This window comes from Mycteria americana, chromosome 11, assembly GCF_035582795.1.
Source record: "Mycteria americana isolate JAX WOST 10 ecotype Jacksonville Zoo and Gardens chromosome 11, USCA_MyAme_1.0, whole genome shotgun sequence".
NCBI lineage: Eukaryota > Metazoa > Chordata > Aves > Ciconiiformes > Ciconiidae > Mycteria > Mycteria americana.
In genome coordinates, this window is record NC_134375.1 from 8,708,423 (window position 1) to 8,731,080 (window position 22,658).

General features: G+C 47.7%; 2 protein-coding genes across 4 annotated transcripts in view; one reads left to right on the forward strand and one right to left on the reverse strand.

The window, feature by feature from the left end:
* The window catches only part of POC1A (POC1 centriolar protein A), a 116,735-nt gene extending 109,153 nt beyond the window's left edge, over positions 1–7,582 (reverse strand). The window contains exons 1-5 of one of the 3 annotated variants that reach the window (XM_075514472.1): positions 7,187–7,582; positions 6,590–6,707; positions 4,950–5,154; positions 4,665–4,833; positions 3,192–3,336 (exon numbers count right to left, since the gene is read on the reverse strand). The gene's annotated coding sequence lies outside the window, so the exon portion shown is untranslated. Of the gene's footprint in view, positions 1–3,191; positions 3,337–4,664; positions 4,834–4,949; positions 5,790–6,589; positions 6,708–7,186 lie in introns of those variants that run through there. The other 2 variants (XM_075514473.1, XM_075514471.1) reach the window with 2 other exon arrangements.
* Positions 7,583–8,080: 498 nt separating this feature from the next.
* ALAS1 (5'-aminolevulinate synthase 1) lies at positions 8,081–15,406 on the forward strand. Its single transcript, XM_075514480.1, has 10 exons — positions 8,081–8,352; positions 9,083–9,289; positions 10,250–10,405; positions 10,487–10,709; positions 11,196–11,380; positions 11,974–12,153; positions 12,357–12,521; positions 13,614–13,882; positions 14,365–14,527; positions 15,121–15,406. Exons 1-10 carry the CDS (start codon positions 8,151–8,153, stop codon positions 15,279–15,281), a joined length of 1,911 nt encoding a protein of 636 aa, XP_075370595.1. The 5' UTR covers positions 8,081–8,150; the 3' UTR covers positions 15,282–15,406.
* The last annotated feature ends 7,252 nt before the right edge of the window (positions 15,407–22,658 follow it).

Sequence of the window (22,658 nt, forward strand, 5' to 3'; positions counted from 1 at the left end):
CTAGTCTGCAGCTCCCCAGTTCAGATTTGGAGATACGATGTGCTAATTTCCTCCCTTAATATTTCAGCACTGGCCCCTTCTTCCCTATTGCTGACACTCTTCTCATTTTAATATCTTATCACCACCCTCTAACTTTATCTATAATCTTTAGAGCACGAGGAGGAATAATGCGTCTTGCACCTCAAAGGTTAAGCAACAAGAGCTATTGCAAAATAGCACAGCAAACCCAATGGGCAGAACGCACCAACACTTACACTGGGGGATGAAAAGATTTGCAGAGGAAGGAGCTGGATACCAAGAAGGCTGTAGCTCATCCTTACAGCTTTCTGCTGTGGCACACAGGCTATGGTGTTACACAGACTCTCCTCCCACTCACAGGAATGGGCCTGGCCCTGTGATGTTTCATATCCCCTGTTGCCACACACTTTCATGCTATTTTCATGTCTGGAACATCTCCAACTTAGATGTGAGGCATCCTTCTACTCTACTGCTTGGCCACTTCCCTCTCAACCCTTTGGATTGTTTCTTTCAAGGAGCTAATTCTAATTGACTATACAACTACAGCAACTAATATTAACTATAACAATTAATTCTTTAACTTTATAGTTTCCCTGACCATTGATGGAAACAATAAAAGATCAAAACTGCTTTACACGTCTGTCTGTTTATTGCTTGCTTTCTCCAAGACAGTTCTTAAGACTGTCTCAAGACCAGCAATATCTAATGCTATGGAATAGCTGGATAAGAAGAAAAGCCACCCAGGTAACAGAAGAGTCCTGTTGCCTCACTGGGTACTTGTTCATGGGATAACACCCACACAGGAATTACCAGCTTGGGTCTAGTCAGGAGTCACCTTCTCATGTCATCAGCAGGTATTTCATTCTGAAATGCGTCTCCTTCTCTTTACTTCACTGAAATATCAATCCTTGCAGAAGAAATTAAAATACCGGATGCATAAGAGAAGAATAATCCTTTGCTGAAACAAACCACAACAACTAGCCTTGCTTGTTGGTGTACTGTACCTACAACAGACATTTTAAGGTGACGGCCTTTTGAAATCCCATCATTTTCACCTGCCCAAAAGAGATCAGAGACTCTTAGGACTTCACAGAATGCCTTTAGCCCTATTTCCAGGCTGAAAAGGCAATCTTACTTGTATTACTACACCTAGGAAAAGAAAGGTAGCATGTACATCTGCAGGAAATAGTACTGATTAAAAACCTGTCTAGTCAGGGAATCTCCATACATCAATTTATATAAAGGATTTAACTTACTGTGTCAAACTGAGTCTGGGGTGACTGGCGAGGAGTGAGGGCATTTGAATATGCTACTGTCTTGTAAGGTGTCCGTGGAAGGCACGTGGGACAGGTATACAAGTTAGAGAGATTATTTTTTTGTCGTGGTTTAACCCCAGTAGGCAGCTAATCCCCACACAGCCACGTGCTCACTCGCCCCAGTAGGATGGGGGAGAGAATCGGAAGGGCAAAAGTACAAAAACTTGTGGGTTGAGATAAAGACAGTTTAATAATTTAAAAAGAGGAAAAAAACAACAAAGAGAGAAAAAAAATCCACCAAAACCCAGAAAAACAAGTGATGCAAAAGAAAACAATTGCTCACCACCGACTGACCAATGCCCAGCCAGTCCCTGAGCAATGGCAGCCCCAGCCAACCTCCACCCCAGTTTTATTGCTGAGCTTGATGTCATATGGTATGGGATATCCCTTTGGTCAGTTGGGGTCGTCCCCTCCCAACTTCTCGTGTACCCCCAGCCTACTTACTGGCAGGGCAGTGTGAGAAACAGAAAAGCCCTTGATGCTGTGCAAGCACTGTTCAGCAATGACTAAAATATCCCTGTGTTATCAACACTATTTTCATCACAAATGCAAAACATAGGCACATACAAGTTGCTATGAAGAAAATAAACTCTATCCCAGCCAAAACCAGTACATTTTTACAGGGCAAGAGGGAGAGAACAAGGTATGCCCTTGATTTCTAGCAATCTTCTGCTTGACATTGCTTTAAAGGAGACAGCCCATAGGCTCCAGCACAGCATTTTTCACTGCTGGGGGTCGATTTCTTGTTTTCAAGGACTTTTACAATCCTGCCTCTGCTCTGATTTCCACCTTCCTGCCAATGCCCACACTAGCGCAGATATGAGCAGCAGTAGGAGCTCACTAGAGCTACCTGGTATTGCAAAGATGTTTTACTATATAAACATGACTTGAGTGTCTCTCTGGGCCTGGAGTGTTTAAATTCAGACAAAGAAGAGACACACACTTCTTTCTCTCCTCTGTCAGCTGCCCTTCCTATATAGAGAGGAGCAGGCTATCTACTTAATTCCTTTCTGGAAACTCCAGTTAGAGACCTATAGAGAGCTCTGATTTCAGAGCTAAGTCCTTTCCCCACCTTCTCACACCTTGATACAGGAAGCACTCAGATTCACTTTTTCTAAGGTACTTCTGCTCTCTGCTGACGACATAGAGAGTTCAAGCTCCTGAACTGGACATAGAAGGTGGTGTCTCCGCCTGAGTAGCTAATGAGGAGAAATGAGGGCTGAGGTATGCAAGAAAAATGACGGGCTAAAGCTCAGCAATAATCCTAACTAAAATATACTGGTTGGAGTCTACTGGTTCTTTCTAAGAGAAGGAGGGGGAGCAGAGAAGGTGTGAGAGAGGAGCAAACAAGGGTGTGAATGCAAATCATTGCAAGTGTGGCAAAGCTCACAGTAGCTGGAAGGATTCACATATCATTTCCTGGCGTGTGCTGCACAAAGCAAGACAAACTTGAGGATTCAAGATGAAAAAAAACCTATCGTGTGATTTTCCACATCTGAAGCAACTGGAGAGATGTCAGGGAGATATTCTGCAATTAAGATAAACGACTGCTGGATGTGTTAATCAGATGGGCTGTAGACCCGCAGCCACCCCAGTGTGGGAGTGGTGCCCTTCAGCAGAAGGGCAGGGTACCTTGTACAAGGGCAGCAACAGCTTCTGCTGTTCCGACTGAGTGTGAGTCATGCCCCTTTTAATGGGACTTTGCCAAGAGACCAAACTCCTCTGCATCAACGGGCAGCACCTGGGGCCCGGCAGACAAGCAAAAGCGTCCTGACCCAACACCTCTGCGAGGACCCACCGGCAGTTCATGAATTTTAAAAGATACCCATTATATGGGGGAGAAAAACAACTTGGCGCCTGTTTGCATGAGATGGGGTAAGAAGCTTGCCTGGCCTGCGTCCGTGAAACAGGGGTGCTGCTCAGTCGCTCTGCAACAGGTCACATGTGCCTCAGCATTCAGCAGTTCTTCAGCTTGGTCAAATTCTCTACCCATCAGAGGGTCCTAGAGAGAAATGAGATTTCCTTTCTGTCATGTAAAGAAGACACTGGATCCAAATGAGGAAAATCTGCTAAAGAAATTCAGCATGGGAAGAATTTTCACTATGCAGCTACTATCGCAACCCTCGCATTTTGCCTTAAAAGGTAAACTAAGTTCTAAAAACTGCTGGTCTGAGGACCGGAGGTGGAAGTTCTCAGATCTAAGCCTGGAATTTGAGTCTGGATTAAATCCAGATGTCAGAATCACATCCACTCCCTTGGAAAATTCAGATCTCAATATAGACAGTGGCTTGTGCATGGGGAGGGGGAGTTGTTTTTCTAGCTCACCCTCTCGTGACACTGACTGGGTGGGAAAAAATTAGGAATATGCACAGCTCTGACTTCAGAAGGGGGCAAAAGGGATTAAGTGTTGCCAATGGTACAGTTATATGCTTTCATTTGGACAGGCTGAGTGCAGAGGGGATTTGACTCTTTGCTTTTCTGCTGAAGTATCTAAATGCTCTCTTAAAAGCACACAATTCATTAAAATACCATGAAAGGAGCTAACTGCTGACAGATGTGAGGTCGGATGAAGGCTACAAACCTGTGAATCAAGTTCTGTTTTCAGGAATATTGGGCAAAGCATGCTTGAGAGAAGAGGGATGGGAGGGAAGTATTGAAGGTAACTTACAGCTGAGCCTATATGGTAAACCGGTAATGTGGAAAGAGACCATCTTCAGCAGCAACTCTTCACAGACATCTGCAGAAATCAACTTGACCCTGTGGCAGGGGATTTTTTTTTCCCCATTTCAATTTAATTTTGGCAGTGCTAGGTTAATGGTTGGACTCGATGATCTTAAAGGTCTTTTCCAACCTAAACAATTCTATGATTCTATATGGGAAGCACTTTCTATGGCTTCTCATCCACCTCCCAAACTGCTGGAATTTAACCTTTTTTTCCCCTCTTGCAACTTATTTAGCAAAGAAATGGATAAATCATCAGAATGGAATTGGCTTTAGAAAACTAAAATCAACAGAGGCTCTCAGGGTAGCTGAAAGTCTTCCCTTCCCCTGCCACTGCATCACACGGGCCTTTCAGGCAGATCAAGCTTCCTCTGCTGAATCCATCTGGTATGCAGCGTCTCAGGTACCAGCTCCAAAAACTGCTCCAAAACACAGTTACAGCTAGGAACTACCCACCTTCCGACCTAAATTTTGTCACGGTCAGCTGAATAAATTTGTTCTCACACCAGTTCTATCCCTTCAGCTTAAACAATTTTCCTTCTTTATTACAAGCTACTCTGCCCTTTACATATTCACAGGCAGTCATTGCTTCTCCCCTGCCTGCTGTACCTGCCATCTCTCTCCAGATGGGCTACGTAAGCCTGCTTTCTCTCTCAGGACGGGCTCCCTGTTCCCCCGTTGGCTGCTAAGGTACTGTCCCTTGTCGCAGTCTGAAGTCTTCCTTCTGGAACGTGGCAAACAGCACTCTCGTGGCACTTCATGCTAGTTTCTCCTGAGCCTGGTAGGATGATGATAATACATCACCACAATTATAATCTTTAAATACCATTTAATTAATCCACTGAAGCCCCAAGACATTGTAATTAATGGCAGCTTTCTTAGTATTTACTTCACCTTCAACATGTAAGCTCTGGCAGTATTTCCAAAGGGAGCGAACTGGCAGAGCAGTCGACAAGATGCCATTTTCCCCTGACTTTTCCCCACCCTGTTGGTCCCAGAGCTCACAGCCATCTCTGTGTACTGACATGTTCCTTCGGCAGCTCTCCAAGATGAGGGTCAAGTTAATGTCATTCCATTGCTATTTAGCTCTGCGCAACTCCTGTCATGTACAAGGTTAAATAAATTAACCAAAATCAAGCTCTAAAGAAGTGTTATTGCGGGGTCTGATTAATAGCACAGATTATAGGGAAGTCTGACAGGAAAGCTGAGAGTTCTGCTCCACTTGGAGGTCTCCGTATCGTAGCCAAGGTCACTGCGTCTCAGCTGCCAGCCTTGAATGATGTTTGTGTAAAAAGCAGATGCTCTTCAGGCTTTAGACTTCACATGTACTTTTGAATACAAAATGACAAGATTCTAAATTCCAGCAACAGAGCAGACAAATGCACTTTATCCCTCAACCTTGCAACATGGTAAGATGCTGCTGTTAAGATTATCAGGATAAAGAAGCATTATCAGATTTTTGTGGGATTGAACCTGCTGTGGCAGGTGTCCACGCAGATGAGCTCTGCAGCCTGTTGCAGTACTCTGCCAGCACATTTGCACAACACCTTTCTCTGGTGCCCCTTACAACAAAACACGTATTCTCTCTGTCGCTGTTAAGTAATGTGGTCAATTAATAAGGGAAGAATAGGAGGAGAAGGAAAAATACTATCAACATATTACAAATCAAGCATATGGGACTTGATTTCTGTTGTTAAAACTGACATTAATCCAAGGAGCACTGGAGTCATCCCTGAGGTTCAGACACATTAACTCTGTGCTCTAAGGACACTCTCCAGGTATCTACACAGTAGAATGTTGCGACGTTTCCTCATTTTTTAAAGTAACTGATGTGATAGAAAGCTTCAGGATAGGGAGTCAAATGTTGATGGTCAGGGGAATGGGGAGAGCAGTAATCTGAAACACAGATCAGGTATCTTTAAACTTCAAGTGCTAATTAACTATTATATTTTGCAAAATGTAAATATTTGAGGCATGTAACACTAACTGAAAGCCAGTCATGAAAAAAGAGCACCCTTCATGAGCAAACTGGACTAATAATTGGAAGTACTGTCCTGGTATTACCAAGTGACCAAGAGTCTTGCTATCACAACTGCTATACAGGCTCAGGTCAAATACCATAGCCTTAGTTTAATCATTTATTTACAGAACAAATTAAAACTAGCATATATAAAGTTTAACGATGCCCACTGATGAAAGGCTGTTTCTTAATGGTAACTTCTGCATTACATTGCTGGAACATTGAACTGAATTGTTTAAGATCTAAGCATCAAGACTTATTAAACAATGTTGTCTTAAATTCCTAATAAGCAAGAAGTGAACTGTGTTTAAAAAACCATCTAGCCCTACTAAAACCCAAATCCCATGCCTCCACCTTGTAAAGCCCTATCTCCTTTTTGCAAGGCCCCACGACAGGTATGCGAGGGCAGAACTCTGTCCCATTTCCTACCTCAGAGCTTAGTAACACGCTGGAGTTGACAGCAAGTCTGCCATTTGACTATGGTTTAAGGTTGCCTTCCTCTTGATCTACTTACTCAGATCACAAAATTTACATACTGCAACCAGCATCCTCAAAGTGAGTCAGTGATGAGGAGAGGAGGGTCAGGCAAATATCCTGCTGGTCTTCCTGCTGCCCTCCAACAGAGGAGTTATCTAAAGATTAATTCGCAACATATAAATACTGACCAATACTTTCTGAGTGCCTTTTGTATCCAAACTTGAGTTCAGCAGCCACAGTCCTACGTAGGTTTTGTATTTCCCTAATCACTCTACTGCGAGGCCCTTCTAGTAACTACACAACGTGACTACATGCAAGACAGAAGTCAAGTAAGAGCGAGCTTTAAAAGAGCTCTCCTCAAAACTCTGTACCCGTTACAAAAACCACTCTTGCCTCAAAGTGCCCAAGCCACCTCTGGGCTGGCTGAGGGATGCGAGGCCAAGAGAGGCAGTACTCTGCCCAAATCCTGTCTTCTGTGAAATCATTGTTTCGCAAGATGAGGAAGAAAATGCATCGTCATCTTTCTTCTCTGTTCTTTCCAGACTTCAGCAGTTAGTGTACGTTTACAGGAATTAGTACTAATGCAGCTCAGATGGCCAGATATATAAGGAGAGCTCCTTTTATCAATACCCACCTGTAAATATTCTTTTAAACAAATAAACTTTAATGCCTATTGCAAACCAGAAGACGCAGGATTCAATTTTACTTGCTGCTGTCATTCTCACAAGGGTCTTGCTTATCTTCAAAACCTGGGCAATGGTGCCATGCTTCAAAAACGCCATGGTGGAAGTCTGAGCACCACCCACAGAGAAACTGTTAGATTCATACTGGCTGTAGGCAAAACGAGAGGGGTTCAGGATCCCACCACCACCACTGAGACTAACTGCTGCTTTCTGAGCCCCTGCGCAAGGACTCCGCAGGGAGTCAAGAGGTGCGCGTTTAGGACAAAAATACATGAGATGTGTCCGAGCAGCAATGGGTTTCCCCACTCAGCTGACTCAGAGCTCGTATTTTCCAAGGAACAGGCACACTAGGGGCCCCCAAAATCTACTGTCCTGGGGGTAAGTGACTCCAATACTTCTGGGAAGCAAGCATTGCATAGCCTGAGGGGAAACCCAGAGCAGGACAACTACCCGCCTCTTCTTCCCCTGTGGGCCGTCCCCTCACAGCCCCCCGAGGCCGGCTGTCCCCCTCTGTTCCCTCACACACACCCCCGGCAGCTACTCGAGCCCCCTCCGTGCCCTCATGATGCCCCGGGAGCCGCCTGAGCCGCCGCTGAGCTCCTCCCGGCCCCGCTCTGGCCCCTCCATCCCCTCACGGCGCCGCAGAAGCCTCCCCGCCCGCTCTGTCCCTGCAGGAGCCGCCCGGAGCCGCCTCCGGTCCCTCACGGTCCGGCGCGAGCCTGCGCCGTGTGGCGGCGGGGCGGCCGCAGCGCGCCTGCGCGGTGCCCGGCGGGGCTATATAGGCAGCGGCGGCGCGGGCCGGCTCGGGAGCGGTGTCTGAGCCGAGCCGAGCCTCCGCCGCTTCGCCTCCTCTCCGGTGGTGGTCGTCAACAGCGGGCGCTGACGTCACGTCCGGTCTCCCGTCAGGCGGCGAGGATGGAGGCGGTGGTGCGGCGCTGCCCGTTCCTGGCTCGCGTCTCGCAGGCCTTCCTGCAGAAGGCCGGGCCCTCCCTGCTCCTCTACGCCCAGCACTGCCCCCGCATGATGGAGGCGGCCCCCCCGGCCGCCGCCCGCGCCCTGGCCACGTCCGCCGCCCGCGGGCAGCAGGCGGAGGAGGAGACCCCCGCCGCCCGCCGGGGTGAGTACGGGTGGAGGGGGGAGCAGCGGCCTCGGGCCCCTCAGGAGCCAGGCCTCTCCTGAGGGTGGGCAGCGGGTCACTGGGCAGGATCACGGTAGCTGCAGCGGGGAGCTTTCCTAGGGACAGACCTAGTCGCCCTTAAGAAAAAAAATATATGCAGACATCGTATATTGTAGAAGGAAACGTCTGGAATGGGCAGCTTCGAGATAAGGGTTACTTAATTCTTTAAATTAATGGTGGTAATTATGTATGGGCACAAATCAGAGACTGGCCTGTTAGGACGTCCTGCAGTGAGCTCTGGTTGGAGATCTGTGATCCTGGATTGCGGAGCTGGGATTTCTCACGCTTGAGCGGCTCTTTACCTCTCCCAGTAACTTCCTTAGGGGATTCTTACTCTGGCACTCAGGGGAAAGAGTTGAGGCTTGCAGCAGAGGAAGGACTGGTGGCTGAAAATAGCTGAACTCCTCAAAAGAAAATCTCCCCGTTGGGGGAGAGAGATTTTTATTGTTTTTCCCTCAAAGGGTGCAGTGCTACATCTAGTATCTTAAATCGGATGCCCCTTGGGTGTTACTGGGGTTTTGTGCTTGTGTAAATAAAATGTGACTACTCAGTTAAATAGTTCTGAATGGCTTGTGCCAAATTAATTGTGAAGGTAATGGATAGAAAAGCTGAAGTCACTGTGTTAAAATGATGACCCTGAAGTGCTTTCCTTTCTCTGCCCCCACCTCAGAGGCCAAAAATGCCAAAGAGGTGGCCCAACAGAATACAGATGGATCCCAGCCACCTGCTGGCCACCCACCTGCTGGTGCTAGCCAGAGCTCTGCTACTAAATGCCCGTTCCTGGCAGCTCAAATGAATCACAAGAACAGCAATGTTTTCTGCAAAGCCAGCCTAGAACTCCAAGAGGATGTGCAGGAAATGCAGGCGGACAGGAAGGGTATGTATTCTGTGTGCTGAAGCACTGGTTCCTTCCAAGAGCTTCTGACCTGGCTCTAGAGTGTGTGAAGCTTAACAGTCACCACTTAAATTATGCAGGTAGGATTATGGGAGACTGCAATAAAAAGCTGCTGAAGAATGTAGGTGTTAATGGCACACCCGCAATATTGTGCGGTGTTTCCCCTGGGTGATTTTGCTGTGGGAATACCATATGCTGTATTTTGATACACTGGCTCTAAATGTGTGAATTGAGCTGTTACGTTTGCGCCCAGAGTGGATGCTTAGGACTGAAGAGAGCTTTACCAGGGTGCTAGTATAGACAAAGGTGGTGTATCCAGGGATGGAAGAAACTGGGTTGAGTTACTATGCAAGTACCAGCACAAATCCAAGCTGGAAAGCAAGCAAATGCTTTTTTTGGTTTATGGAATTAAAGGGTGTTGGCTGGCTCTCAATCCTGATGCGGAAGGGCTGTCCTTCAAAGGAAGGAACTTTTCACCAATATCAGTAAAGCCTTGCCATCTGTCTCGGGAAGCTTATTTTACTTTTCTGTTTGTGTTCTGTGGCATAGTCTTAAAAAAAAAAAAATGTACTAACTGAACAAAATATTAGGAATGAAAAGGAAGCGGCTAACTTGAACTCTGTCTTCAGTTAGGTGTGTACCAACTCTTTCAGATAAATGCTGTAGCTGGATAGAGAGGGTTTCTGAGTCATGATGTACCAAATGTGTTGTAAGGAAATCACATGTTGTATTGTTATGAATAGCATGGTTTTCCTTTTCTTTCATACAATGCAAAATTGTAAGCAAATAAAATAGTTGATCCTAACGGGCACATTAATTCAGGCACGTGCTTCCTAAAGAATGAAGAGTTAGAGTTACTTAGTGTTTGCTTTGCTGAACTCAACTTGCTTCATTTTGTTTCAAACTGATTAGGCTCACTGGAATCTGTTACAATGTCTGTAGGTACAGAATTTGCCAAAATACCAACTGCTTCCACAGTGAGAAACATTGAGACTGAGGGAGAAGAGTGGAATGGCTTGCTCAAGAAGTTTAAAGATATTGTGCTGAAGCAAAGACCCGAAAGTGTGTCTCATCTGCTTCAGGATAACTTGCCAAAATGTAAGATCGTCTGGCAAAACCACCACAGGCCTGGTCTCTTGTGATTATTTCCTGTGTGCTTATGTCTGTGTCTCATTTCAGCTATATCCACCTTCCAGTATGATCAGTTCTTTGAGAAAAAGATAGATGAAAAGAAGAAGGATCACACCTACCGAGTATTCAAAACAGTGAACCGAAAAGCACAAGTCTTTCCCATGGCAGATGACTATACTGATTCTCTAATCACCAAGAAGGAGGTGTCTGTTTGGTGCAGCAATGATTACCTGGGGATGAGTCGTCACCCTCGTGTGTGTGGAGCAGTTATGTGAGTAGTGCCATATCCTTAAGAGGAAGCTTCAAGCTATGGTGCCTTGCAGAAGCTTTTGTGGGAAGGCTTTTGAAGAATTGATTTCTATGCTGTACTACATAAGCTGCTTCTGGTATTATTCGTGGTATAATTAAGCTTACGCTCTTCTTTTGAGCTGGGGCAGGTAACTGAGTATTTAGCTCTAGGGCTGCAGTATACCTGTCAGTCACTGACCCTGCTCCTTGGATTTTCCTCAGAAGCCCCCAGATGTTACCAAATAAACTGAATGGTATATTGCAGCTGTACTTGGTAACTGATTTCTTAGCTTATTGGATTCCTGAGTTGTGCAGGTTGCTCAAAGACCTTAAACTCAACAGCTGCTTTGTGCAGCCAGTTCCTTTTTAGAACAATACTGATTATGTACTAGAATGTTTTTTTGGCAATGATACTTCATTCATTTGTGTCGCGCAGTAATGCTAATGCCTCTCTTTGGGCCCTCTGTAGGGATACACTGAAACAACATGGTGCTGGAGCAGGAGGCACAAGAAATATTTCAGGAACAAGTAAATTTCATGTTGATTTGGAAAAAGAGCTAGCTGATCTTCATGGAAAAGATGCAGCACTGCTGTTCTCATCTTGCTTTGTAGCCAATGACTCCACCCTCTTCACTCTAGCTAAGATGCTGCCAGGTGAGATCTCAAACTGCACCCCCTATTTACCAGAAAAAAGCACAACCCTGCCCTAAGCAGTTGAGAGTATGTTTTACAAATGGCTACCCAAAGTGAGAATTAATCCTATGTGATCAACAAAGTATGGCTGGGGATTTTTTTTAATGCCATATTCAAATTATGTTTAACTCATGCAAATCATAGTACCAGCCTACTGAGACCTAGGAACTGTAGAAGGCATTAGACAAAATGCACAGAGTCTTCTGCTCTTGCATGTAAATTCCACCTGAAAATGAGGCAGCAGAAATTTAGTGGCATCCCACCTATGGGTGTGAACCTCTCTCTCTAATGTCAGAATTTAGGAGAGTTAAAAATAAGGACTTGGAAAAACCCTTCTGTATTTCCTTAAGCTCAAGTTTGTGTTAGTTTAAACACCTAAGATAAGCCTTAAATATTATTCTTGCTTCATGATCTCTAACTTCCTGTTTTGATCAAGAGGATTACTTTCTAGAACAATGCTACCCTTGCTGCCTGGACTCTTCCTGTGCATAAAGCAATGCTGGGAATCAGTTAATGCTTTCTATACTTAAAGTGTAACTGGGCTGTTTCCTCAGGCTGTGAGATCTACTCTGATTCTGGAAACCACGCCTCCATGATCCAGGGGATCCGAAACAGCAGGGTGCCAAAACACATATTTCGCCATAACGATGTCAACCATCTTCGAGAACTATTAAAGAAGTCTGATCCATCTACCCCTAAAATTGTTGCATTTGAAACTGTTCACTCAATGGATGGTAAGTTGACATCAAACTATTCTCTCTCCTTCCAGTGCAGTTAGTGCTCAAATCATCTGTATTTTAGGTCTAAAAGTGTACAGTGCTGTAAGGGTTTACATGAAAATAATTTTCTGAAATGCTAGTGTTTGGGGGTACTTCTGATATTTATCCAAGCTGAGTACAGGGAATCCTAAACTGCCAGTCACTGCTTTGGTTCCTAGGTGCAGTCTGTCCTCTGGAGGAGCTGTGTGACGTGGCCCACGAGCATGGGGCAATCACTTTTGTGGATGAAGTGCATGCTGTGGGGCTGTATGGAGCTCGAGGTGGTGGTATAGGAGACCGGGATGGAATCATGCATAAGATGGACATCATCTCTGGAACGCTTGGTATGCATGGCCTGGCACTTTCACAAAAGCAAAGCTTCTGAGCAGCCAAATTAAGTGGGTTAACTCAAAATCAGTCTATTGAAATGAACTTGCTAAGGGCTGTTGGGGGATAGGATTTTTCAAAAAGCCCAAAGGATTTAAGTATGCCCCACAGTTTGAAAAGCTTGTGTTAAGCTACTTACACTGCCTTACAAATCAGTTAAGGTAGCCTTTTTTTTTTTCTTTAAACAAGCTAGCAAAAAGTCCTCCAGTGGCATATTACACAACTGAAGAATAAATTCAGGTGAGAATGCTAGTAGGGTAGTACTCTATATTTAGTAGTACTTAATTCTTTTACATGAAATGGAGTGCTCCTAATCTAGAAACCTGAGATGGGGAGTTATGCAAAGAGATTTGGCAAGAATTGAAGCAACTGCTATTATCCAAGTAGCATGCAGGCTTAGGAATAAATTACTGCTGCAAATCGGGAAGTTGTTTAAACAGCTTCCAAAACAAATAAAATTTACCAGGAAAGTTCATGGCTTTGAAACTTAGTCTTGGGTAACAGCCTAATAAAAACAGAAGCATTCACCAGACACACTCATTCTACCTGTGGCTCTGTTCTGGTACCTGAACATCCCCCTGCATTTGGAAAGGGGGACTGGTATCAACTGCAAATCACAGTAACAATCTTGTGTGCTCCTTAGGAGCATAGGCTATTTCTAGCATCTCTGGAACAGATTATTTTTAAATCTGCTGAGAGACTTAGTGTTGATCTCTTGGGGTTAGTGTTGAAGTCTATGCTTGATGATTGGGCTTAAGGTCTGCCCCAAAATCAAAACTTGAGTATTTGAGAGAGTCTTGAACTGTCCTTGCTGTGTAATAACTAGATCCATGTTATCGGGATTGGCTTAAAAACAAAGCTGTAACATGTGCTGAGTAAGTACAAGATTGGGGGGGGGGAGCTAGAATTGTTACTTGCCATGACTATGTTAAGTACATAGTCAAAATAACTCATTCCTTCAAGTGAAAACAAAGAAAGGCTGCAATTCTTCAAGCCATTCTAATGGGCAGAAGGAGTAAGCTTGGTTGCCTTTTTTTTTAATCCCTCAGGCAAAGCATTTGGTTGTGTAGGAGGATATATCTCCAGTACAAGTTCTCTGATAGACACTGTTCGTTCGTATGCTGCTGGCTTTATTTTCACAACGTCGCTGCCACCCATGCTCTTAGCTGGTGCCCTAGAATCCGTCCGAACTCTGAAGAGTGCAGAGGGGCAAGTTCTGAGGCGCCAGCACCAACGCAATGTGAAGCTTATGAGACAGATGCTGATGGATGCAGGGCTTCCTGTGGTGCACTGCCCCAGTCACATCATTCCAATAAGGGTGAGTACTTGGTATACTGTGGCACAGGACTGTGGTGCCTGTTCTCCTGTCCATGATCACATTACTCTTTCAGGTATTAGTTAACATTCACAAAGTTCAAACCTGTCTTGTATTCAGCAGTGAGGTGCTAGGAGTCTGACTTAAGTTGACCTCAGTCTATGAATGTTGTAAAGCAGAATGATAAAGTGTATGAAACCCACAATCTAACAGTATACAGAAAGCAAGGAGACTGGTAACAAGCTAGTAAAAAAGAAGAGTTCAGGTATAAACAGCCACCCACCTAGGCTGCAATGCTGTGCTTATGCCCAGAGGGCTCTACAGCACAAACCTGTCGCTCTTCTTTCTGATGTATGTGCTATTTATAGTGGCACAAGGAAGACTAACTAGTCCTATTTGGTTCTTGTGGCTAGCTAAGTTGGGCTGACAGTTCTGCTGCCTTGAATGTTTTGGTTGATCTTGTAACTTACAATTTTGAACTTTAGGTTGCAGATGCTGCTAAAAATACAGAGATCTGTGACAAGCTGATGAGCCAGCACAGCATCTATGTCCAAGCCATCAACTACCCCACAGTTTCCCGTGGAGAAGAGCTGCTACGTATTGCTCCTACACCTCACCACACCCCTCAGATGATGAGTTACTTTCTTGGTGAGTGGGTTCTTGCATCAGTGCAATGAAAATACTGGGCTGTCTATGCAGTCTTTATACTAAAGATGAGACTAGGAAGCAGGTAAGTTTTAGATGTCACTAGCTGGACAGTGTCTTTCCACTGCTGCAGCATACATAGCACATACTTCTGCCCTTAACCTGCTTTGAGCATGACGGGTGAAGGCCAGTGCACTGCGACCTGGAATAGAGTGTGCAAGGCCAGTGCAGTCCTATACCCAGCCAGTTTTGTCACAGCCACCTCTGCTGGGGTGCTGCTCATGCATTGGCCAAACCAATCTTCATTTGTTATGTGGGGCCCAAAGAAATCTGCCCTCCTTGGCCGAGCTGTTAACCTGTCTTAAACACAGATCTGTCCAGGGAAAGCAGCTACTTCTTGATCCTGTGAGAAGAGGTAGTATGAGGATAGCTGAGACTTAGTTGTTGCAGCCCAGTCACCTCACTCAGAGGTAAATTGTCACAGTGAATTCCTGTTATCCCTCCTCATTTGCTAGGAGACTAAGTATGCTGGCACTTCTCTTGCTGCTTCTCTAAAGCAATCCACTGATCTTGATGAACTTTTCCATTCCTACCAGAAAAACTGCTGGCTACATGGAAGGATGTTGGTCTGGAGCTGAAACCACATTCATCAGCTGAATGCAACTTCTGTAGAAGACCCCTACATTTTGAAGCAATGAGTGAACGGGAAAGATCCTACTTCAGTGGCATGAGCAAACTAGTATCTGTCAGTGCATGAAAGTAATGGTGTTAGTTGTATTCTTGTCTAGTTCTAGTACCCAGTCAGTAGCATTTTTAAATTGCTTAAGTATTTTAATCACAGTTGAAGCACTAAGCTCTGAAAATAAATTTCTAGAGCCATTATGCCCAGTTGTGTTTTTGTTTGCTTCTCTGCTTATCTTCCACAAGTGGAACTGAAGTGTCAGTGGTTGGAAGGGCATCTGGGGGAATAAAAACAGTAGTCTACAGCTTAATGCCCTTCAGCTGAACTACTGCCTTTTCAATGAGCTTATGCTGAAAGAACTTCAGTAGTGTTTCCTGGTGTACTACAAGCAATAGGTTTATTTCTTATGAAAAGAGAAAATGGGCATTGATAGCTCCTCATGAGCTTTTACCTGAAAGCTTCTGAAAGCATGCACACACACACTAAAACTTAAGCAAGAGTCTACTACTTAAGAAATGCTGTATAATAAGCTTGCACCCTTTTTTTTTTTTTGGAGGCAGGCATTTAGAATGGGTTCTGCTAGATGCTGTCTCCCTCTACTGCCATAGTCTTCCTCTGTAGTTTTGTGCACAAGCATTTCCCTTTTGGTGTTCAGCATGGTGCTCACTATTAAGAGGGGAAAAAAAGTGCTAATGGGATTTAATAAGTGGTACATGGTGACTGCTTGACAGTTAGAAAACCAAGGTGGCAGGGTGGTGTAGCGGGTGGTAGACACAAGTTGCCTCTGGCTGCCTACATCTTAAAGTCAGTGTGGTCTGCTCTCCAGTGCACTCAGAGCTAGACTAAAAACAGGGTAAAAACTCCTTATCAGTAAGCAATCTAATAATTCAGGTCTTTGACAGAAGTCATTGTAAGAGAGTATCAGTGCTGCTTTTGCAACCCCTCTGAAAACTTAGGCCTGTTGCCTAATTGCCATGTTATTTAAAGCTTTCATGAATAGCAAGGGTATGCTTTGAACAGGGGGAAGTTGTTTTGTGGGTGTACACATGTACTTGGAGGTCAATATTGGCATGAAGTCTAGAGCAAAGTACTGAACTGCTTCCTTCATGTACAGGCATGCCCAATAACTGCTATGGTCTGGCTTTCACAAGTCACTGAACAGCTGCTCTGTCCAGGTACTCTTGTTCTCTGGACGTAACAAGCCAGCCTCCTGGCACCGCCTCTTGCTGTTACACTCCCAGGCATGCTGTGAAGCTCCCATTTGGGATCCATTATAGTATCACAAATAGCCACATGTTGGGGAGATAGAAGCCCAAGATACAGCAAAATCATCAGCTCCATCAATTGGACGTCACTGGTCATTTAAGCACGTACTGAAGCACACTGCTATTCTCAGAAGAATTCCTAGCAAAATATTTGACTTCCCAAGCAATCAAGCTACTTTTTAAAGTGGACTAGCTTCACTTGCTGTGACATTATCCTGATCTTACTGAGCCAAGTTCAGCGCTACTCAAGGAAAAGATACAGTGCCACACCCTGACTTCCTTGCCTTGCCGCAAGCAGTCTGTGGCTTAGGACTGAATTAATGTGCACCTCCATTACAGAGCTTTTCTCATTACATATTAGGTTATATTACTACATTAACTTGAGACATCAGGTAAAAAGCCACAGCTCCTACCTACGTCAGCCTTTCCTAGAACAGTGTCCTCTAACACTGTAACGTGCCTTCGATGCCATTCTGAACTGCTGGCGTAAGCAGTCGATGTGTGGGGAAGGGGGACACATGACGTGTTAACTATTATCTAGCTATAATCTGACAGTACAAGGTTACTTGCATTTCTAGTTTCTTCACTGAAAGTATTCAGAATTGGCCCAGTGCATTTTACAGACCAGTTAATAAGCCCAATTTTTCCTTCTAGTTTTTATAGCAGCTACTATCCATTCTGTACTGCAGAGGAGAAGAAAGGACACAGAAAAGGTACTGGCTATGAGAAATCTCAAACATTCTTCCAAATTAGTCACAGGAGAGAACCAAATCTTAAGATTCAAAGCTAGCAACCTTTGAAATGACAAGAGCACGACTAACCTTGGCACATGGCAATCGGTACCTCCACACCCATTAACATCAGATGTGACAAGTTACCTTAAGTTCAAGCAAGGATGTGAAAGCAGAACCAGTGCGCATTAAGAGGCCGGCAGAAGTTCATCACTTAGCTGCAAAAGAAAGACAAATCCAATGAGACACAGAAAGGATAAATTTTCCCCAATGGAAAGGACAAAGAATGAAAATAAAACACATTGTTTCCCAGCAAACAAAACTTGAATGGTGGGTTGCGTAACAAGGGATAGTTATGTAAGCTTTAGTTCGGTTCCTGGAAAAATAATAGAGGAAGTAATCGGTAAAAAGAGTTTAAAGTCTGAGACAAATGGTCCATGGCAGTGGCAGAGTAAGCAAGGAAGAACGCAGCTGTAAAGCCGCTGCTGACATTTGTCTGGGGCAAAAAGTAATTCATCTAGTTGAACATTGCATAGCCCTAAACTCATACCCTCCTCCATTTCTCAACCTATTTGCACAACAGAGAAACCCCAGGCGGTACAGGCGCAGCGAAAACATCCCAAGTGCAAACAGGAACACGCGTTCCCCATCGCTGGGAGGAGGCATCAGGAGGGTGCTCTTCCTGCCATGGCCAGGACCGGGTGCCAGGCCAGACAGGCTGTGGCGTCTTCCAGCTCCTCGCTCCCTCCTCCACCCCAGTCCACAGCACAGTCCCACGGGCCAGAGACTGCTAGTTTAGCAGAGCTGCTAATGTTCACGAAGCTTTTGGGGGGGCCTTGGTTTTCTGCCAAGCCCCTCGCTGCATGCTGTAGGTGGTTGGATGTAACCCGTGGGTTGAGCCCAGAAGGAGGAAACCAGCATCACAAGCTCATGACCTTCATTTCTTTAGGGAACTGGACTAAAAATAACCCGTCAGGCTGGGGTCAGCTTCTCCCGCCGGCAGGACTTTGCCGCAGCAGAGGGAGAACGCTCTCACGGCTGCGGGGCTGCGCGCTCCCGCTGCCCCGGGCGTTCATGCGCCTTACCCAGCCCCAGCTGCCCCTTGCTGAAACACTCCTGTGGGGAAATAAATGCCCTGAAAACCATTCCTAGCGCCTGCTTTCACTGCTGCTGCTTTCGGCCATTAAGTCCATGCTGTTTCCTAGCCAGCAATAATAGTAATAGTAATTGGAGCATTACTAACATGACCAGATTCACAGCTCCTGTATCCCTGGTGCCTTGCACCCGTTTATTTTAGGGTCCATCTCTCACACTGCAGCCCCTCAGCCCCTGCTTGGTCTCCCAGCACTCACATTTACCAGGGTTTCTCTCCCAGCACAGAGAGGGCCATGCAGCCCATTTCTGCTCCACATGCCAGGGCTTTAAAAGCCTCATGAGCTCCCCGATATCTGCAGCTCAGGGAAGGGGGTGCTGCTTGGTAACGGGTATTTTAGAGCCCACGCTGGTGGCTCACCACGTGCATTTCCCTTGCAGTGTGTTCAGCCCCTGAAAGACCTTTCCTCTCCTGCTCCCGAAAAGCAAACCCATGCTTTACTCCCCTTAAAAATCTGGGCTGAACTTTTGCTCCCCGCAGGACCCACTGCCTCTCACAGGCTCTGGGTGGATGCACACAGCGGGTCTCAATCTAAACACCAAATAACTGTATCACAGGTCCAAATCCCCTGCTTTTCTTGTATTCAGATGGGCCACCTAGCTACACATCAGCCTGGGATTATGCCTTGAACTGACACTTGCTTTTAGATAGTATTTGTAACATTAGCTAAGCTGTAAATCATCAGGAATGACTGCTCATACCCCAGCCTGAGGGACAGATGGTAATGGGACAGACAGGGTGTTTTAGGCAGAAACAAGCTGTTAATGTAGGGAACTATCCAAAGGGTCAGAAATCTTAAGCCCTGCCCTTCTCCCACATGCATCACATGGAGCAGAAGGTGGCAACCAAGCCCCACTGCTTGGGGTTTTCCATGCCCACAGCAGAGCCCGATTTGCTGCCCGTGCTCCCTAGGGAGGTGCCAGGCTTTATGGGGCAAGGAGAAGCCACCCTTCCCGACAGCACCCCCTCCTCCCCATCCCCCAGCAAGAGCTACTCCCCTGGTTCTCCATCCCAGCGAGGGGTGGCAAAAACCCCTTGCGTGGGGGTCCTGCCGCCCCAGCACAGGAGCCCTCCCTCGACTGCCTCTTTTGGCAGCCTCTGCACACAGAAAACTCCACTTCTTGGCAGACACGGGGTGGGGTGCGCAGAGAGGGGGCAATACCCGTACCGGCTGCTCCCCAGGGAAGAGCAGCCCTTTGCTCCTTGCAAAGGGGATGGCAAAGGAGTCCCCTGCCCCGCAGGGGGATGGGGACTCACTCCAGCAGCTGGAATGGGGGACACACACAGGGACTCACTGCAAACTGCCATAGTTTGGGCATATAAATCACTCTCATCCAGGGAGACAGATCTGGGAGACACCATCTGGGCTGCAGCTAGTGCTGGCTCAAGGCACCAAAGCCTGATGCAAGGGTAACCACTAGCCCAGAGCCACTAGCCCAGCACCAGCATAGTTGGGCTTTGAGTTATTTAGGATGCTCTGTACCCCAGCCACCCTCCAGCCTGACCCTGAACTCTCATCCCCAGGCTAGGTCCGGCTCCCTCCTCTCTACACCCCAGGCTTGCGCAGTCCTGGGGCCTGATGCTGGATATACTTACCCCCTTGGGTAAATACCCTGTAACTCCTTGCTGCTCCTACACCCTCCTCCCTGCTGGCTACCATCCCCCTGGCAGGGCTTTGGGCAGGGCACGGAGCCCTTAAGAGGGCAAGGGCTCGTCTGCCTTGCCCGTGGGCACCTGTGGTTTCATAGCCCAGGTGCCAGGCGGCTCTTTCAATTCACACATTTGGTTTACAACCATGTGTAACTACTTTGCAATTGCTCCACTTCAGCTCTCAGGGGAGCAGAAGCCAAATGAGTTTCTCCTCTGGGATTTTGCCCTTCGCACTTTTCCACCTGGGAATCCCGTAGGGAAAAGCATTGCGGTCCCATCCTTTCCCCTGCGGCTCGTTTGCCATAGGGCTCATGAGCCCTTGTTTGCGAGTCCTAAAAAAACCTGAGCGCTCGGGCTGGCTGCGGGGTGCTCAGCCACATCCCTCTGCACCTGCCTCCTCTTTCTGAAGGCGGCTGTGCCCTGCCGCTCCCGCCCCGCCGGGCAAATGCTGCGGTGGGGTGGCCTTGTCCCCGGCACATGTGCCCCGAGAGGCTACGGGGTGCCACACAGAGGTGCCACACAGAGGTGCCACGCAGCGGCACCAGAGGCTGCCGACCAAACCCGGGGTTCCCGCGCGTCAACTCAAACCCCAGAGCTTCGGGTATGCAGCAGGGAAGACTTTTTTAGCTCAAACCTTAAGAAGAAAGAGAGGGGTTGATGCTTGCGTGAACCCTCGCATGTACGCTGCGTGTAGGGATGCGGGGTCAGGAGGCAGCAGCTGGGTTTGCAAGAGCTTTAATTGCCCCAAGAATTGCTTGGTGTTGAGCTGGGGTCGGCTCTGTAACCCGCTTTCCAAAGGGAGCGTGGCACCCACGATGGCTGGTGCTCTGCTCCTCCCCCCGCACTGCTTCAGCACCCTCCCACCCCACTCTATACATTCTCTTCTACCAATTTTCAACCAAAACTAACAGAGGGTGAGCTGTGAGTCTGTCTCAATCCTGTCAAGCCTCGCAAAAGCAAACAGCTGGACGGCGTGCCCCTGCTAGGCTGGCCTGCGGGAGAGGCAGCCGTCTGCGCTCAACTCTTACATTAGACACTAGAGACTCCAGTGCCCGGCCCCGGGCCACCAGATCTGCAGCTGGGACAAGAAAGGCGTCGTGCAGCGTGGGGCGGGTGAGCAGCAGGATGGGGGGCTCCGGCCCCCCACAGCACGAGGGGGCGGAGGGCTGTGCAGAGCCAGGCTGGGTGTGCGGCCGGGCTGCCCTCGGTCAGCGCTGCCTGCCCGCCTGCGCCTGGCCCGCTGACACCTCAGCCACGTCAGGACGGGGGACAGGAGGGGGCGGACGGGGAGGACAGGAGGGACAGGCTGGAGTGGGGTGGGATGGGACAGGGGGGCAGGAGGGGATGGGATGGGATGGGATGGGATGGGATGGGATGGGATGGAGGGACAGGAGGGAATGGGATGGGGGGGACAGGGGGGCAGGAGGGGATGGGATGGGATGGGATGGGATGGGATGGGATGGGATGGGATGGGATGGGATGGGATGGGAGGACAGGAGGGAATGGGATGGGGGGGACAGGGAGGCAGGAGGGGATGGGATGGGATGGGATGGGATGTGAGGACAGGAGGGAATGGGATGGGGGGGACAGGGGGGCAGGAGGGGATGGGATGGGATGGGATGGGATGGGATGGGAGGACAGGAGGGAATGGGATGGGGGGAAGGGGGGGCAGGATGGGATGGGATGGGATGGGATGGGATGGGATGGGATGGGAGGACAGGAGGGAATGGGATGGGGGGGACAGGGAGGCAGGAGGGGATGGGATGGGATGGGATGGGATGGGATGGGATGGGATGTGAGGACAGGAGGGAATGGGATGGGGGGGACAGGGGGGCAGGAGGGGATGGGATGGGATGGGATGGGATGGGATGGGATGGGATGGGATGGGATGGGATGGGATGGGAGGACAGGAGGGAATGGGATGGGGGGGACGGGGGGGCAGGAGGGGATGGGATGGGATGGGATGGGATGGGAGGAGAGGGGACAAGCTGGGATGGGGTGGGTGCTCAGCTGGGGATCTGCAGTCCTTGGGCTGCTCCTGCCCATCTCCCCCATGGCCACACACAGTCGTCCTTTGGCACGGGTGGGCTTTCATCTCTGGATGGCTGCACTGGCAGGGGGACGGGGGCAGTGGGGGGGGGGAATGGGGGACACCCCTCCCCCTCAATATTTGGGCAAGTTTAAAAATTACTGAACACAGAAGGGGAGCAGGATCCAAAGGAGAAGGGCAAATGAGCTTGTCAGATGACTCTGGTGGTCTCAGCCCAGGATTATTAGTATTTATATGCAGAGGGAGCTCTCCTGTGCCGAGGCTGCTCCATGCATAGCAGCATCTTCCCTCTTCCTCCTCCTCTGCGCCAAAGGGAAACTCATTTGGGGTTGGTTCTTTATTGCATTGAACTTTTTTTCTTTTTTTTTTTTTGTTTTTTTGTTTTACAGCCAAATTGTCCTGGGCATGGTGAGTAAAGCCAAGACACAGGCGCAGCCCTGACCTGCTGCAAACCCTGCCGGGCTCGTTGCAAGAGCTCGTTCGGGGCCTGGGCTGTCCCAGCACAACATGAAAGGAGCCTTTCCGCTGGGAAACCTGCTCAGGACACCATAATAAATAAAAAAAAGTTATATCCAAATCACAGCCGAGCTCCTCTGGGCAAGG